The sequence below is a fragment of the Diadema antillarum genome, unplaced genomic scaffold (genome assembly GCF_040938485.1).
Source record: "Diadema antillarum isolate AM-2024a unplaced genomic scaffold, OU_Dant_1.0 seq00001060_RagTag, whole genome shotgun sequence".
NCBI lineage: Eukaryota > Metazoa > Echinodermata > Echinoidea > Diadematoida > Diadematidae > Diadema > Diadema antillarum.
The window spans coordinates 468220-487697 of NW_027271887.1; the positions used below are offsets into that span (position 1 = coordinate 468220).

The window sequence follows — 19478 nt, forward strand, 5'->3', positions numbered from 1 at the left end:
TCATGTACTAGCCAGCATCGCACAGTATTAACAGCAGTACAGTGGCATCGACCAATCAGCTCGCTGGATTGGTGCAGCGTGGGAAAGTCCATTCATTGTGCAAGTGCAAATCAGTTTTTCTTAGAATATCACGTCATTATTCTTGTTTGCTGCTCCCGCACAATTTGAGATTTCTGACAAAATACCTAATTCATTCTCACTTGGAACTTCAACAATAGGTCTTCGGCAAAGTGAACAGGGCTACAGTAACGTCTTCACGTCTTATGAATGCGACCAGATGTGTCTGGAAATAATCGGACAGTAGTTTTCCGAGACAGCGAAACATGAAATGTTAAATAACATCAAAAATTCTACATCATTTCTAGTGATTTTTCGTATGTGGATAGAAATCATAATTTTACATCAATAATGAAAGTTTGAGCGATTTCGGTAAGTATATAGTGGAGATATGAGAAGGTGAAATTTTGGTGAAAATGAGAACGCCCGATTCGGAGTGCCTCGATGACGGTTGAAAATTCAAAACGTTTGTGGGTTTCGGGGAAGTTAATTATAGTCGTCCGCTGCGACTGTATCATGCAATTTGTTACATATGCCACAATTGACCAATAGTATGTGATCATAAAATTGTTGTGCCTGTATATTAGAATTTACATCATATCAGAAATTGTGATAGTTGTGGTGACTGGATCAGATCTGATCAGATCTATATTCAATTGTGGTAATCGCATTGATCGTAAACAAAATGTTTGATCCATCCAAAACTTGTCTACAATCAACACAACTGCCATGACTGACCACTAGATCTGATATAGCACCACAAATTTTCACAAATTGTAAAAGACACACACAACAATTCTACGATCAGCTACCGAGTCAATTGTGGCATTCGCATTAGATCACGCAATAGTGGGATACTGTGAAAGTGGATATTTTCGCGCGACTAATTTTTCGCGCTTAGCCGGGTCAGAAGAGTTTCGCGTGTTTTTAATTCCGCGGAATCAAGACATCACTCACAGGAACGTATGGCAAGCAAAAATATTCGCATGCTTTTATTTTCGTGCTAGTTTCTCGTTGCGTGAAATGCGCGAAAATTTCAACACCGCGAAAATTTCCACTTTTACAGTAGTGGGAACATAGCATTACTGCCTATTATGTCGGTAAATACATAGGACAGCAAACCAAAGTCTTGAACTCAGTCTTGGTTAAAGCACCTGTTTCAGTATGTTTCATTTTCTCCACATTTCTATCATATTTCCAGTAACTTTTATAACTGCTTCCGCCAAGGAAGGAGGAGGTTAAGTGATCATCGGCGTTGGTTTGTCCATTTGCAAAATGACTCAAAAAATTGTGAACACATTTGAATGTAACTTGCAGGATAAGTCGATGACACAAGTAACAGATAATTTAAGTTTGGTAACGATCTGGGAATTTTTGTGGATTTTTGAAGGATTTTTTATCGTTTGGCATACAAGGTCAATGAACTTGGGAGTTCTAGCTGCACGTACTGGAGTTTTACCTATGCGCACTAAAGCGCGTGCTCTGCTTGGGCAAGGCATCGCGCAGCTGGAAGCTGATAACGTAGACAAAAAGCTTTTATTTTCAGAAATGCATACGTGTATACGTAGAATTGAGCTGCTGGCTTGGCAGAGGTCTGCGCTCTTCCAGTGCTTTTCTAGTTTAGTATTTTGATGTGTAAATTGAAATATGTATATTGTTAATTTCTATTCAATAATTCAAGAGAATCTTTACAAGCCTTGATGATTGTACCGGTTAACACTTTGTAAACATTTGATACTGTATTTTCAAACAATTTAATTACTGAAGGCATGAATTGAGTATGAACTAAAATGAATTTTCTGGCTCAGTCAGTTCTCAGAAGTTAGGAACTGTCTTACAAAGTATAACTGTATTGGGTAGTCCTTTATGCTGCTACAATACTGTCAATTGCGCTGTATATACAGAGGAGACTAATCATGATCCAGCACACTCAGAAGTCATCTTATGTTCTTTGAGTGTGTGTTTTAACAGCAACCTCCTTAACCTTAAAAGGGCGGGGGGGATTCCACCCCCTCGAAGCTTCACGCAGTAATTCTGTAACACGAGACCTTGTCATGAGGCTTCTTGACTTTTTTCTTTCAAGTTTCGCGCAACTTTTGAGACCAAATTTGCAATGTCTGCGTACCATTATGAAGCCCGCCCATCTTTATCATGACATGTCACCTCAAAGCGGGCACAATTTTGTGATTTTGTGTACATTTCCTATGGAAAACAGTGCTCTATCATGAAACTTGTGAAACCCTATTTTTCCTATTCATCACTTGATGATAAAAATATGCTAATTATGGTAGAAAAGTGGTCCATGACAATTTCCATTGCAAAAACAAAGAAAAAAAAAAACAGCCCTGCTGTCGGGTGTGTGATGCAGAGTCGCATCTACACTCTATCCATATCAACTGAAATGCTAGCACAACATAAGTACTATCAAATCTGTATAAAAATGGCTTATCACTTTGTGGCAACCATTTGATGTTGCAGGGTTTGTTTGTTTTGTTTTGTTCTTTTTTTTGGGTGGGGGGGGGGGGGGGGTTCTCGCACTAATTCCAGTTCACCTTCAACACATACTTGCAGGCTACTAGCCAATATAAAAAGTAGAGAATACTTGATATGGCGACCGGTACATCTCCGCCACAATGCATGATTCTCTCAATAGGTAGAGAGTATGTATTGACAAGGTGGGATAACAGTTTCATATAATTGGCAAAAATCTAAATGACATGCTTGTCTATAATGTGTCAAGTATTTACTTTCCTTGAACTAGGTCCATTTGGATGAATGGCTAAATTGCAGGTATTTGGTGATTTTAGCATTTTCACTTGACCTTTGACCCTTGCCCTTTGACCCCATGGCCCCAAATTCTTCAAATAATCACTAGCTGGTGGCATAAATTTTTATTACAATAATTATTTACAACTCTGCGAGTTATTTCCAAAATACAGGAAAAATTGACATTTGAATAATTTCCCTTGACCTTTGACCCTATAGCCAAAATCTTTCCCTAAAGAATCATTGTGCAGTAATGTATGCAATACACCTAGTGTTATCAAGTTCATGTGTTGAGTAATCTCCACAGTATGGAGAAGTGTAATTTCGGCACTAAATAGTACAATGTCGGCATTTTAACCTGAACTTTAACCCCATGACCCCTAAATTCCTAAAGAATCATTGTCAAGCAGTGCATGCATATGTGCTAAATTTTTACAATACATTGAGCCATTTCCAAGAAATGGAGAGAAAAAGGTGAAGTTTTAGCATTTTCACTTGCTCTTTGACCCCATGGCCCAAAACTCTACCAGAGAATCTTTATGTGGTAATAAATGTTTACTCTAAGTTTAAAAGAAATAAGAATAAGAATAAGAATAACCTTCCGGCACTGCATGGATATGGGGGAATTAGTTAAATCTTGAGAATTTGACCTTGACCTTGAACAAAAAAAGTCCCAAGAGAAACATTGACAGGATGTACATGTATGCATATAGATGCACTAAGTTTCATGTAGATTCCTTGAGCTATTTCCAAGATATGAACAAGTAAAATTTTAGCATTCCCACTTGACCTTTGACCCCATGGGCCAAAACTTTCCCTGCAGGATCTTTATTGGGTAATATGTGTGTATACTAAGTTTAAAAAAAAAACACATTAAGGCATTGCATAGATATGGGGGAAATAGTGAAATTTTGAAAAGTTAACATGGACCTTTGACCTTGAGCATGTACACCCAAAAGTTGATGGGTAAAACTTCCTCCAATCATACAGATGCTAAGTTTCATCAGGATACCTCCGTTTTTTAAGTTATGCTATCCACAAAATTGATTACAGACAGATGGACAAAGGACAGATGGACAACCGAAAACATAATGCCTCCAACAACACTTCGTGTTGAAGGCATAAAAAGAAGATGAAATGTAAAATCTGACCCCAATTCACTCCCTGGGGACACCCTGGGTCTACCATTAATAACCTTGAAAGCACATCACCGTAAGTATTTACTCAACATACTTCTGGTTTTAAGGAAGTTTCATTTTCTTTTTTTTTTCTTTTTTTTTTCTTTTTTTTTTTGGGGGGGGGGGGTCCTCAAATTAAGGGGTTTTGGAGTCCCCTGGGGGTTCTCAGGAGTTGGGGCATGTCCATTTGTATATCCATTTTCTGTCATTGGTGACAATGCCTACCAAGTCTAGTGAAAATTTTGATTGTGTGTTTTTTAGATGCTGAAAATGTGAAAATTAGGCCCTATGATCAAATCCCTCTACACCCAACCCCCAGCCCATCATTCATCTGATTCTGGAAAGGATGACTTCTGATTCCTTTATTTGGGGGACTTTGTCTCCCCCCCCCCCCCCAAAAAAAAAAAACAAACAAACAAAACAAAACAAAACAACACTGGGCATCAAAGTGGGGAATCAATGGTGCGTATTTGCACAAATATATACTATATATGCCGAATATTTCGCAAGGTTTTTAATTTCGCGAATTTCGCGAGTTGGGTGCTATTCGCAAAATTAAATACACGCGAAAATATTGACTCTGATTCTGATGTAAATGTGACGTACGCGTGCACACTTCTCTGTTCGGTCCAGGACTCCACAATTGTGAATTCAACCACTCATGAAATCGTCGGGAATTCCCGATTCGCGAAAATTTAGACTCGCGAAATATATGGCGTATACAGTATTCTACACTCTTAGCAATAATGCTTGCGACGTTTGGGATAAATTTGATCATGCATTTTTAAGTAGATGAAAATGTAAAATTTGGTCCTACTTTGGAACCCCCCCCCCCCCCCCCAAGGAGGCACCCCTAGATTTGCCACGAACAGACTTGAAACTACAGTCAACAATTAACTAATAGCTATATCACTTTTGGTTCAGGAGCAAAAGATTTTTTAAGTGTCCTTAGTTTGGGGGGGCCCACAAGGGGATTTTACGGCAGCACAATTTCATGTTTGACGCAGTTCAATTAAATAATTATATTGACAACATTATGTACCGTATCTGCATTCTATGTCAACCATATGACCTATAACCTACTGTAGACCAAGGTTGAATCCCACTTTAAACTCATCTATGGTGTAGCTAGACCTTAAGTTTAATTTTGTATTCTGCTAGGGAGATTTTCTTAAACCCCAAGTCTATTTCAGGATTAAATTAAACCTGAGACAGACTTGGGTCTAAATTGAGTTTAACTGCTCATGAGCAATTCATGAACAAGTTTGGCAACCATAGTGCGCTCAGTGCAAGAAGAAACTCTGCCATTCCAAGTACTCTTTGCAGTGTATCAGCCACGAGTGCGACTTTCTTGGACTGTGAATAGTTTTACCGGTAAATATCAAATAAGTGCATGCTGTATTTAAGCCTTGTACGTTAGGTTTTACGAGCATTTGGTTGTGACGACTCCTATCAGTATACTGTACCTCCTTGCTTGTGTGTACTATATACATAGTGTGGCGCACATCAAGATACCTATGGGAAGCAAAGTGCTATTCCTAGCCAGCCAGCCACTGTGCCGCACCGGTGGCGCCGCTGGATATTGATCGAATTGTGAATTTGGAATGGATTGATTGACCAAACCGGGACCTTTACATAGGAAAGTAAATAAAAGCCCTTCTTCGAAGGCAGGCACTTCAGTATATGAACAATTGTGAGAATAAAATGGAACTCATTTTAAGATTTATAAAACACTGTCTCGAATTTAGAAATCACAAGTAGAACCTAGAATGTAGTCTATTCAAGTAGATCTAGTTCTCTGATTCTAGATCTAAATTTCTAGGCCTAGATCTACCTCGGGTTCTATCCTCTAGACCCCCTACATAAAGTTATAGGTCTAGCCTTAGGCTACTGTAAAACATGATATATTCGCGGCATGAATTTTTCGCGAATTGGAGCCGACGGCCTTTTTTGCGGCATGAAATTTTCGCGAACTACCACTGGCATTCAGTGCATATAGTGTACAAAAGAACTTTCGCGTGCATTTTAATTTCGCGAATCTTCACGCTCGCGAAATTCGCGAAATTAAAATGCACTCGAACATTTCTCGTTTTACAGTATTTTTTGTCATAAATGGTAGTGTATGATGTGCATTGCATTGCATTGCACTGTATCCAGCAATTCGTTCCCTGCCATCCATCCATGATCCATACAACATATCACACGCTTGCGTGTGGCTACGTTTTGTGTACCACTAGTACTTGTCCGACTGGCCCATTATTACACTGCCTTGTTCAGTCATCAATAGACTCGAATTACACTCGAAATAAAACTCCTCCTGGGTAGATTTAATCTAGACTTGATTTACACCACAGCTGGACTTGGCAGAAGACAAATAAGACTTCACACTAAAGTGGGTTTAAACTTAGCTGTTTTAAACCCATTTAAACCTATTTTATACCAAACATTGGTTTAAACTTAGTATAAGTTTTCAGCAGAATACGGGCCCAAGAGTCTACCAAGCCTTCTCTAACCTGCAAATCTCATTTATGTTTGAAGTAGTGAAAGTGTTTGCACTTCCCAAAATTAGGTCTGATTTGTCCAGCACACAGCCACATTTTATGGCCAGAGTACTTCAACATGCCTTCATACACTGTCCTCATCATCGATCAAAATGAATCACAAGAATCTTACTGTTCAACCATTTAATCAATGCCACGGGGGTATGCGGCAATTTTCGAGTTATTTTGTCACATAATCCAGCTATCCCAATTTTTATCAAATTTACATGAAGTGATGTTGATATCTTTACAATTTTATTTTATTATTTTATATCACTGTAAATCAGACACAATTCTGATATTGGTGTGCAAAGTTCGATATAAATGAAACCAATTCAATTTAAATTCAGTTTAATCAAATTTTGGCAAAAGACTGGTTAATGTAAAGATTTTTAGAAATTCCTTATTTTTTTTTTTTTTTTTGTGTGTGTGTGTGTGTGTGGGGGGGGGGGGGGGCTATGAGTTAAATGGTACCATAAAGCAATACCCATTTGAAAAATTGATATCCTATCCCCCCATCCCTCCTTGGTAAATTTGGTAAAAATCTGTCATTGGGTTAAAAAAAAAGAGATGAAAATATAAAAAGTTTATCAACAACAAATGCCAGACGAAGAATGATCATAATAGCTCACCTGAGCCTACTGCTCAGGCGAGTTAAAAAGGAAAAGAGGAAAAACAAGAAAACTGTGCAGTGTGGCATGAACACAGTACGCATTTTTACATCTCATGTGCAAGTCCACACAAGATTTTGGTGGAAATTTCAATCATTTGTACTTTTTTTTTGTGTGTGTGTGCCAACTCCTAAAGTTAGTCTCCATTTTTGTTGAGCACCCTATACACAGAACTTAATGGTAAGGGGAAAAAAAGGGTAGAAAAGATACACAAAAGTGGGACAACCTCTCTAGAGGTCCAATAAGACATTGAGTAAAAATCTATGAAGTCATAGTCTATCCAAAAGGACCAGCCAGTGTTAGATACAAAATTTGCTTGCTAAGCACTTTTGTCTTAATGACCAGTAATGGCGATAGTAATCAAAATGGTGATATGAATACTGCATAAGCTGAAACTTTTACAGAGGTTTCATTTTCATGAACTCTGCAAATCTCTGAACTGTGAAGATGACACAAGAATATAAGAATGGGCAAAAAGTGATTTCTTTAAAAAAAAAAAATTAAGCCATGCTGGCACTGGAGTTCAGTGAATTTATTAACAACTGTACAACAGTAGGTCGAGCACACTGTGTGGGCTATGACATAGCGATATCTGGGGCACAACTCATTAGTCTAGTACTTTTGCATGCGAAATACACTACAGTCAACCTCGCATAAGTCGACATAATCGGGACTGAGCAAAACACGTCGACTTATGCGAAAGTCGACTTACGTGTAAGTCGACATTTTGTCGACTTATAAATAAAAACTAATTTGCCCTGTACAGAGTAAGATTTGGATCATGATGCGCATATCCAAATCTTATTCCTTTCGCCGCCAAAATATGCCTACTGGCATTAGCAATAATAATGTTTTAGTTCATGCATAAATCTCTCGCGGATTAGGAAGGACAATGCACAATTCCCAAATTTCTAGAGAGAATTGAGACAGCGGGATCGGAAACCTGAGCCCGTTTCTAGACACTTTACGTTTTAAACTTGATTTGAAAAATCAAACACAAATTCCCAAAATTGCATGCAACTTTGCAATTTAAATTCAAGTGCGTTGCTGCAAAGATGTGCCTGTGAGTTCGTAAGATTCTGTCGACATGATTTTTCAGAGCTGAGTCGAAGTATGTATGATTTTCCTTCCCTACGTCACCATATTTGTTTTACTTAAAATCATATTGCCATACTCTGAAAATGAATTGTTCTGCCTCTCCGATCCGCAACATTACCGCTCTGTACGGCGTAGGTCCGTCTGAGAAAAAAAAGAAAGAAGAAAAATTTGTTAATCCGAAAACAATATCTTATTTTCGGATTAACTAACCTTCGTAAAATCGAACCTCTTTCCATTGTCGGACTAATTTAACTTTGGACTGAGATTTAAACCTTCGGCATAGCGAACTCTAACAATATTTGTTACCATTTTTTCATTGACATTTCGTGAAGCAGCATGCGTTTCGGTAGTTTGAAACGTGTAAATGTTGCGATGTTGTTCCCCTGCTAGTGCAGACTAAGTTCGGTCACGGCGAAAGTTCGATAGTTTGATATTTTAAATTTGCCTACGAAATAAAAAATAATGCAAGTCTTTTCAACACTAACGCACTTCCGTAGATTTTTAGTGATGCGTTTAAACGCAGTTTCTAGTTTCGTACGAAAACCGCAAGTCTTTTCTGCAACGCTCTTGCATTTAACTACAGCATTGCGTGTGATTTGATGGACTTACATTTGATTTTTAAAATTGCCTTTAAACGCAAATGAGTTTCAGTTTCTTACAATTTTCTAATTCATATGATTATCAAAAGCAAGTCTTTTCAGCGTTCTGTGTGATTTGAATGACTTGCATTTGATTTTCAGTGTTGCGTTTAATTTTTAATTTTGCGTACGAAATAAATAATGCAAGTCTTTTCAACAATAACGCACTTCTGTAGATTTTTAGAGATGCGTTTAACGCAGTTTCTAGTTATGTACGAAAACCGCAAGTCTTCTCTGCAACGCTCTTGCGTTTAAATACAGCGTTGCGTGTGATTTGATGGACTTGCATTTGATTTTCAGAGTTGCGTTTCAACCCAATTAAGTTTCAGGTTCGTACAATTATTTTCTAGTTTCATAATCATTATGATTATCAAACACAAAGTCTTTTCAGCAACGCACTTGCATTTAAATGCGAATTTGCGTGTGATGCGATACACCTGCATTTGATTTTGACGTTTGCACTGTAAGTTGCATCACGCTGACCTGCACCAAAACGATACACACAGACACAAACACCTGTACTACGTGTAGTACTCCAGTGTAAATGAGTGTATACCCTTTCTATTCAGGCGTACAAGACAATGGATGCATGGCGCGAACGCTACCGCGCCATACACTAGTGAATTAGCGAGAAGAAATGCTGCGAATCGGAGCGGGAAAACAATTCTTTTTCAGAGAACTGCGATAAGAAGTTGAGCGAAAAATTATGTCGACTTTGACGAGGGAATTAACACGTATTTCAGCTCAGTTGGCACTGAAAATCATGTCGACTTACGCGAGTTGTCAACTTATAAATGTCGACTAATACGAGGAAATTTTCAAGGAATAACAAAGGCAAAAATCAGGACTTTTCTATCGTGTCGAATTAAACGAGTTGTCGACTTATGCGATGTCGACTTAAGCGAGGTTTACTGTATTTGTTTATATACAGAGAATCACCACGTAAAAAGTATTCAGTTCTACTACTGTCACTTGTTTCATATTCGTTTTTATTTATTTTGTGAAAGGTGAAGTACCGATTCCTAGACCCTCGCAATTATGAAATTAACACACAGAAATGTTGGACATGAGTCATTTCACAAAAAAATCAGCTCGTCAAGTAATTATGATAAAAAATAGCATTCAGAGAGGCTAGGTTCTTCTACATGTTTGCTATTTCAGGTGGTGAAGTTGAAAACCATCCTTGACTTTACTGTATACCTGTTCTGAACAATCATCCTTGCTATCAATTTCAATGATAGAAAAATAAATTCAGTGATAGGTTGGTAAATGATAAGACACAAATACACATAATGCATGGTCACTGTAATTATAATTTATTATTCATTATATAAAAGAGTATCATATTTTAAAGAGAAAACAAAAATGCACATCACTTTCACCTAACAACAGTCCACAGCAGTTTTCATTACAAGGACAACCACTCATATCAAAATATCCAAATCTGCTTGCCTGCTGACAAAACATGAGTATAAACAGCAGATTCTTGCACAAACACTTAACCTTATACACAAATACACAAGTTGGCTTAATATTCTGCATTTCTGATTTGAGCCAAACTTTCTATGTGCTTGTGTTCAGGGAGATGGCTAGGAGTTTGTACAATGTTGTACATGTATGCTACGTACATTGTGTGTACTTAAACGCATGATATCATGGCAATAAATTTCGCAAATTGCTAATGGCACTCAATGCATACAACGTAAAGCGTAGACAAAAAATTTTACACACATTTCTATTTCGTGAATGGGCTTGCAAAATTCATGAAATCAAATGCATGTGAACATTTCTGCTTTTACAGTGTATTAGCCACAGCAGTAGAAGAATCAAATGTCAAAGACAGTCGATGCGCAATTTTTGATTCTGTGCGTAAAAAACTACCGACCTCCAAGCTGTCCATGGTTGTATACAGCAGAAACCAATCTGATCTACACCAAAAAAGATACCAGGTATTTGTGTGGTGCATACAAATGTACTTCTGTTTAATAATGTACAAATTGTACAGGATGTATAACCCAAGTAAAACAAAGACTCTTCTACATGATATATAGTACTCATACACTGTACACACAGTAAAGAATGGAATTAAGGTTTAAAGCAATGACATGAAGAACAATACAGTGTACTCCCATTATAACGACTGCAGTTAAAACAAACACAGTTACATGTATAACAAAATTCTTGTTGTAACAACAAAGTAAAAATTCAGATCCCAAAATTACCATGTTCTCTTTGTATACTTTACTGTTCGGTTGTAACAAAATGAAAGAAAACTGCCGGTCCCAAGGACTTTGTTATAATAGGAGTCTACTGTACATTGTGTTACTCTTGCCAAGATCATGCCCTTTTAATAGAAAGTTGCTTTGAGGGTAATGTTTGAAAGATTTCATACTGGCTGAAAGGCTTGATATGATTGCATGTGATTATTATATCCTGTCATCACTCATTATTATTGATCAGATTATTACTTTACTGCGGTACAAAACTTTCCTTTGGTTATTATTGGTCCAGGAAGAAGGTCCAGTATAATATGTAGCATTCTGCAACATATTAATGTGTATATATACAGTATTGGCACACTGGTTTAGTGAAGAAAAGATTGATTAACAAAATAATGTAATAAAAATCCCTAACCATGCCATAGTTCCTAACATCCTTCATTTCAAGTCAATCAATCATCATTGATGGCATCAATCCTCAATACAATGTAATTATGGCCATTTAGAATTCTCACCTACATTGTACATATAAATTTATGCAACATTTATTTTCTACCGATCAAATATCAAATACTGCTTGAGCACAATAAAACAAACTGTACAACTGTAAATATATTTTATGTTTACAACAGATGTTTTATGCTTTAAGTTACACCATGTGCGTTGTACACTAGCCATGAAATGTGCAGATGAAAATACAGTAAAGTACATAATCAGGAAAGTTTGCAGTGTGGAAATCTGAACATAACTGCTGGCTATGAACATTTTTCCAATAATTAGCCCTTCTCTCACATGATAGAAATGGAAGTAAACATAAACATGCACAAACACATTTTCAAGATGGGGGCATGCCAGAAGTTTTACAGGTGTACTGTAAGTGCAGGAAGATATTCACTGTATGATGTCTATTTCAAGGCCAAGTTGAGTGTTACAGTAATCTTGTCAGAATGTTTAGCTTGGAGTTATCTTTAACAGACATATCTGTTTAAATCTACTTGAAGGCTCCTTACATCAGCTTAATCCATGGCACAATGTATAGATGCAGTATAAATGAACATGCAAAATGTATAGTCATGTACAACAGTTTTGTGTGTACAGCTGTGTATAACAATGAAAATCAGTTATGAAATGGCTGAGATATCCAAAACAAAGTTAAATGATCCTAATAAAAGGTGAGTCCCACCTTTCATTACAAGTCTTTTTTTTTTCTTTTTTTTAAGATATCTCAGCCATTTCACAATTTGCATAAAATAACCTTTAAATTCCTCTTTGAATTGTATGCTCTTTTATACTACAGAAGGTTTCCCATGATCTTCCAAAAAAGTTGGAAACCTCAAGCCCTATCTCAACCAAAACTATACCTGATGCTGTATTTGAGCATAAAAACTTGTATACAATGTAAAGCTTTGTCTCTCTCTCTCTTATCAGGACGCCACCATGGCCAGTTAATCTTGGTCAAACTGTATTTCCATGACATAACTCTGAATGCCAGCAATTTACAATTTCCATTGCCAGTTAAAGTGCAGAAGTCTGAAAGAGGAATGTATGTGTGTGTGTGTGTTGTTTGTGTTGTGTGTGTATCCCTGTTCATTTTACAATGATGAAGTTTTAAGCTTTCTGTACACTTGTTGTAACAACCTACAAAATAATTTGTATTTAGAATTTTGGTTTATTTCTTTACTTTATAAAAATATGTTAACAACATTACTCTGCACTAAGTCCACACTTGAATTTCACTTCATCCGTTCTGGTGCTAAGGGGGGGGGGGGGGGAAATATGTTTCAATTAAACCTCTAGCACACACAAAAAAGTATGTCCAATTGATATTGATACACTGGAGTAGAAAGCAAAAACTCAAAACATTCTCTTTTTTATCTGCACCATTGGTTGAGGTCTGTATTTTCCACATTGCACACAAAGAGTCTGAACATTAGCATCTTAATTTATACACACAGTCGGGATAAAATAATCTTGACACAGATGCACTGCAGCAGCTTTCATATATATTTCATGAAGTCATTTTTTTTTCTCCTTAATTCAATATCCCCACGGATATCTGTACATGACTTGTTGAAGAGATGAACTATGCAAGTACAATGTACTTGGACATCGAAGAAAATGATAAAAGTGGTCCATGTATTGCAATGTCCCATCATTTATAATGATCCATGGCATCATCATTTTTATGTAGTGCTTCATTCTCAGTCCTTAGAAATGATCACATATTCATCAGGAATTCAGTATTCATCCTTTTCGGTGATCTTCATTCGATGGTCCAAGGTAAGCACTAAATACATCATTTTAACACATCTCAAACGCAGTCCACAAGAGAATGTTAACATAATATTCTATCACACTGTGTATCAATCTGGCTTCTCCAGAAAACATTACAACATTTTCATGAATTATCTGATCATGCTCATTTTACAAATGTGACATACAGAATGCACATAATATAATTCATCAGGAATATGAAAATAAAGCGAAAAAGGAAACAAATGATTTGAAGTCTTGCAACAAACTCGACACCACTGTATCAACATAATGTCTCCCCACACCACACTATCCTCCTCCTCTCTGTACAACCGTTACATTTGGTCAAAGTGTGATTACAGGAATCGGTCAGATGCTCTTTTAATGATACACTGTACATTCATGCGACATCAATTTAAAATGAACAAAAAAGTAAAAACTTCAACAAAGCAACAACAAAAAAACAAAACAAAAAAAAGGTCATGTAAAACTATTACATGAATTTGAGCTGTTGGTTGATATTGATTTGGGATGGCCACTGGTCTTGGCAAGATAATCCCAGTATCACACACAAGGGATTCCTTGGCCTATAATGCAGAAGTAAAGATTTTTGTGTAATTTTTCACTCTTAGCCAGCTCTAAATGAATTTCGCTTGTTTGAATTTCTGAATAATCCATCTACAAAACAGCATAACATAAAACAAGAAAAAAATTTCACTTGCTTTTGAGCAAATTTTATGTCACATAAAATGCACAAAAATTTCCAGGTTTACAGTATAGTGGACTCCCATTATGACAAATTCCTCGGGACCAGCAGTTTTTTTTTTCATTTTATCAAGATTTTGTTATAGCAGAACAGCTAAACAATTAAAAAAAAAAACCAGAGTGGATAATGTTGTGGCCTGAATTTTTACTTCATTGTAACCAGAATTTTGTTACAACAGTGTTCTTTATAATGGGTGTGCACTGTATTTCTTGTATTATCATATATTTTAATGACAAAAACTGCTGCCTGCCAGAATTCATATTGCTCTGGCAGTCTTTGTCTCCGGGATACGCTGGTATAATCTGAACTCAAAAGGCTCGAATTCACGAAGGTGGTACAAATGAAACCATTTAAACCATGGACAAAAACCATGGAGCGCCAAGTGTCGCATGGAATATTTCGTTACGAAATCAGTAATTTCGTCGATAAAACGATTATTTTGTAACGAAATGACATTTTGTAACTAAATGAACATTTTGTCCACAAAATGATAATTTCGTTTACCAATACAGTAATTTTGTCGACGAAATAACCAATTTCGTAATGAAATATTCTGTGCGACACTTGGCGCTCCATGGTTATTGTCCATGGTTTAAACCATGGTTTCATTTGTACCACCTTCGTGAATTCGGGCCAAAGAGATTAACTCCTGCATGTCCAATAATTGTACCAAGACTTCTGTATCTCCCAGCAAGAATCCCTTTTATCACTTAAATCATGAAAAAGATAATGTCTCAAGCACCCTTCGGGCGGAGGCATAAAAAAAAACAAAAAAAAAAAAAAACATGGCTTTGTCCTCACAGCAGACTTCCATGCCTTACCATGACATAAACGTAATGCTAAACTTCATAATCATGCCCCAGTTATCAAGTGATCGTGGGAAGACAGATAATAAACTGAACACACCTTGCCTTTGGCATCACTTGCAGGGTGTTGGTATCTAAAATACATACAGACAGACAGACAGACAGGCACACCCACACATTACACTGTATACACACCCACATCTGGACATAACAAAATGATTTCCATCTGTCAATCTACTGCATTTACACACTAGATAGTATTCATAACAAATTGCATTTTCTCACCACCAGTAAAAACACAACATGCAGGAAGAATAAAAGTACCTGCAATCCACAGACCAAAACAGGTCTTGGTTTATGAGGCACACGGTAAAGTTTGTCCCTTCACATATCAACTTTTACCTCTTCCTTAAAATCCATTATGAATAAGACATTGTCTCTTCTACTACAAATACTCATGGATTGTTTCAAAAAGAGCATTTTTATGATTTCAAGAATGTCTTTCATGTTGAGCCTTATAACGATCTCAAAAATGTTGTCACAGTACATCCCATCTTATTCACATTTCACTCATTTTTGTTTTGATTTTTACTGAATTAAAAAAAAATAAAAACTTACACAATTACAAAAACTTTGAATGTATTCCCCCAAAAAATTGTGGTATACATAAGTTGCTAAAAAAAAAAAAACCTGTCTGTCATTTAATTAAAATACATCAGAGAGCCAATATCAAGCTGAAAATGGGATATGATATGGACACTGGAAAAAAAAAATCTCCCTTTTCCTATCAAATCAGGACTTGGGGGAAAAAAAGAAGAAGAAATGTATACACAATGGCATTTATAACATAGCCAACTGTAGAAAATTAAATGACTATACAACTAGTGTGACAAAAAACCTTGTCAATGAATTCACCTAAAACAGTGATACAAATACTTTCCATAACCTGGAAGATCTTGACAGTTAATCTGCCTTCAACGGCAGATTTTAGCAAAAACGCTACATTTTTTCAAAGCAATTTATTCACAGAAATGCAGAGATTTGCACCATTACACATAAAAGTGTAATATTCAGTCACGAAACTCCTACATAATTCCATATCAAACATATCATCATTAATCATATCCATGAACACTCATTCATCGAGTGAAGATTGCAAGAGTACACAACTGGTTACTTTACAATAGTAAAAAGAAAAAGTCATTCTTTGAATGTGCAAATAGGAAGTCATGATAAGTCACAATCTGTGGGCTAATCATTATATGAATGGTCATGAATGCGACAAATTGCATTCACTCACTTAGTTCCCTACAAGTGAAATAAATGGACTGAAAGAACAATCCAACTCTAATGATACACACATAGAAGGTCAAATGTGCCTTTCCACTTGTTGATTGTATTAGTAAACAGCATGACACTATGGGGGGAACTGGAAAAGTTCATAAAACAAAAGAAGTATTGGGGTCAAATCAAGATGAGTCATCAAAAAAAAAAAAGGAAAAAAGTTAATTCCATTAGCTAGGAAGACAAATTGCAGAACAAACACAATGTGCACCTCACCTGACAGAATGATATACATTCAATACTTGCAATTCTTTTTCGTGAATAAGGAAAAGGGAATGATACCACCAGGTCTGATTACGTACTGCTTTAGATGAGCCATCTTCCATTTTTGTTGGTGCCCTGCATGGAGATATAAGAAGATAAACATTTTACAGTTTTACATATCTATGATGATCACTGATCTAATGTGATTGAAAGAGGAACGTCTTGCATGGTTCCTTCTGAGGTTTACGTTGTATCATTTTATGTTGGCGTTTTAACAAACTGTTAATTCTGAATCACCTCTATCTCTCCACTTGTCAAAATTTTCTCGTTGCCAGTAACACTTGTGAGAACACGGTGTCAAATTCACCACAGTATGATGATCAGTACACTTTAGTTGTGTGCGACAACTTAACAGCAGAGATTATTGCAGCTGTGCTATACATTGAAATCTAAACACAAGGAACAGAAATATGTTTCATACAACTGACAGCATGTAAACTATCAGACACTGTGCTCAGTAGAAATGGTAAACTGTACACTTCCTTTCATTATTGGTAGTTCCTTTTTTGACATCATACCAGGATCAATTCTGTGTACAGTACTAAGTTAACACTGTTTATGGCCACAATGTGTAATGCATTTCATTTTGAACAGGCTTGATATGCACATTTTATGGAAGCAGCAGTTCTAAATGACAATACAGATTAATTACTAGAACTTACGCAACAAGGTTAGGCCGCATGCCACCTATTGGGACCCTCTTGACCTGCACTGAAGCATTCCTTGGGATCAGATCCTCCTCATTCTTGTATTCTATCAAAGAGATAAAAGGCAAAATCAAAGGGGTTATGAAAGGACACATATACGAATAACTGGATAAAATTTGCAATAAATTACAGCAAGCTAGAAGAAATGCATTCCTGACACACTTTGAGATCCTTATTGACACACACACACACACACACACACACACACAAGTCCATATAAAAAACTGAAGAATTCTATACAAGCACAGTTGTATGTCTATCAAGTGGCAGAGTAATTTGCATACAATCTCACAGAATTGTGAGGATTCCAAGAAATGCACAGCTCCTGCACATCATGTATATTGCCACTGATAAACAACACCCTTGGATGGACCATTTGCACTTGCATGGCAACATGTCTCTTTACATTGTATTTCTCTTCATACTGTATATTATGTTTCTACCTACAGAAGTTTGTGTGACCACACTACCCCTATTTTTTAATGAGCCAACTAGTGGAAGCCTTATCTTAATGTTCATGGAACTGTTAACTATCCAAAGTATGAACAATGTATGGGCCTGAATCGTGAATGGGCCAGCCCTCTACTAAACCTGCCTGCAATGCCAGAGCTTGTATCCACAAGATTATGCATCTGGAAAAATATCAAACAAAATAAACAAAACACCATCAATTACCGCACTCACCTTCTGATGTTTGTGCATTAGTCACTTGAAGGTCAAATTCTGCTCGGCCAATTTTCTTCTGCTCCATGATGGCCTTTTTAAGGTCTGCCAGTGATATGTGGAGCCCATCAAAAGTAACAGTATCATAGTCGATACTACTTTTGAACTTGTAGTGGACAGAAGACATGATGGTAGATGCTGATCAGCGTCCTCCTGGTACTCCGAAGTGATGAAGGTTGGAAAATCCTGTGTAGATATAAGTAAAGAATGAAAGCACATAAATTTATGAGGTTGGAAAATACAGTCACCTCAAATGTAAACAATCTCAAATGTAAACAATCTTTAACTTATTCCAATTGCTGCAAACAAATTCTACACAATGAATTCATATTACATATTGAGAAATGCTGCTGCTTCCCCAGTACCGGTACCGTACTTGTTATCTCATGGTTCCTGAAAAGTTTGGTGTTCAGAGGTAATTAGCTCCACTCCTGCGCTCATACTTCATCCAGATTGAGGCACTGTCTGCACATACAGTAGCGAGACTGCAAAGATTGCAAACTTTCTTGCAATACAAAATTGTGTCTCACAGCTAGCTTTAGCAGGCAGGGATAATTTTGCTCAATACATACATACAATATGTATACACACACATACATATACACACACACACAAATTCGACCTCAAGAAAAAGTTGACATCAATAATATGCTGACTTTCAGTTTATGAAGATAGCTTTGTAATATAGAGAAATTAAATTTCATCAGTTCTGTGCACTCCTGAGCTTGCAAGCTGCATAAGTAGGAAATGGGAGAGAATTTGCTGGGTTCCCCCTTGAGAGATCACAAAACTTGGCAAACATACATTTACAATGTATTCTCTGTGTGTGTGTGTGTGTGTGTGTGTGTGTGTGTGTGTGTGTATGTTTATCTCCTTTCTGTTGTTCATTTTCAAATGAACATTGTAAGGCACTGTGCATGTGCCGTACTCATGAATATTCATAATTTGCTCATGATTGGTACAGTACAGAAGGAAAGGAGACACAATGTAATTGGTAGGGTGTCTGGTGGAATATTTTTGTAATTTTTGAAATTCCATGAAATGCAAATTGTGAGCTTTTTCATATGAGAATTATGTGCATTGTCAAGACATGTTTCAAATTAAACAATGAAATGATGTTTCTATCTCAAGAAAGTTACTTTTCATATCACTTCAATATTGCAACTGTTTTTGCCGAATATGAGCAAAAAGGTGTCCAAATCATGTTTGCACACAATGCTGAAAAGCTGCATACACGTGTGGATCTCAAGCAATTGGATGATCATAGAGCAAATAGTTTATACTGCAACAAGCACAGTACCAGCGCACAAGGCCTTCCCCCACCCCCCCCCCCCCCCCCCCCACTGTATGATCATACAATTATACTGCATGTGCTGTGCGTGTATGCGTACACTCTCACTTGCTACCCTTCCACAAACAGTTGTTCACATTTGCAGTCCAATGGGCTC

At 36.8% G+C, this 19478-nt stretch overlaps 1 protein-coding gene across 1 annotated transcript in view; it reads right to left on the reverse strand.

The window, feature by feature from the left end:
• LOC139743230 (uncharacterized) overlaps positions 1 to 19478 on the reverse strand; it is a 51940-nt gene that overhangs the window by 21651 nt on the left and 10811 nt on the right. Inside the window, exons 2-4 of the mRNA XM_071653724.1 lie at positions 17992 to 18216; positions 17263 to 17353; positions 16639 to 16675 (exon numbers count right to left, since the gene is read on the reverse strand). Coding sequence (XP_071509825.1) covers positions 16639 to 16675; positions 17263 to 17353; positions 17992 to 18157 — 294 coding nt within the window. The 5' untranslated portion in view covers positions 18158 to 18216. The remainder of the gene's footprint in view (positions 1 to 16638; positions 16676 to 17262; positions 17354 to 17991; positions 18217 to 19478) is intronic.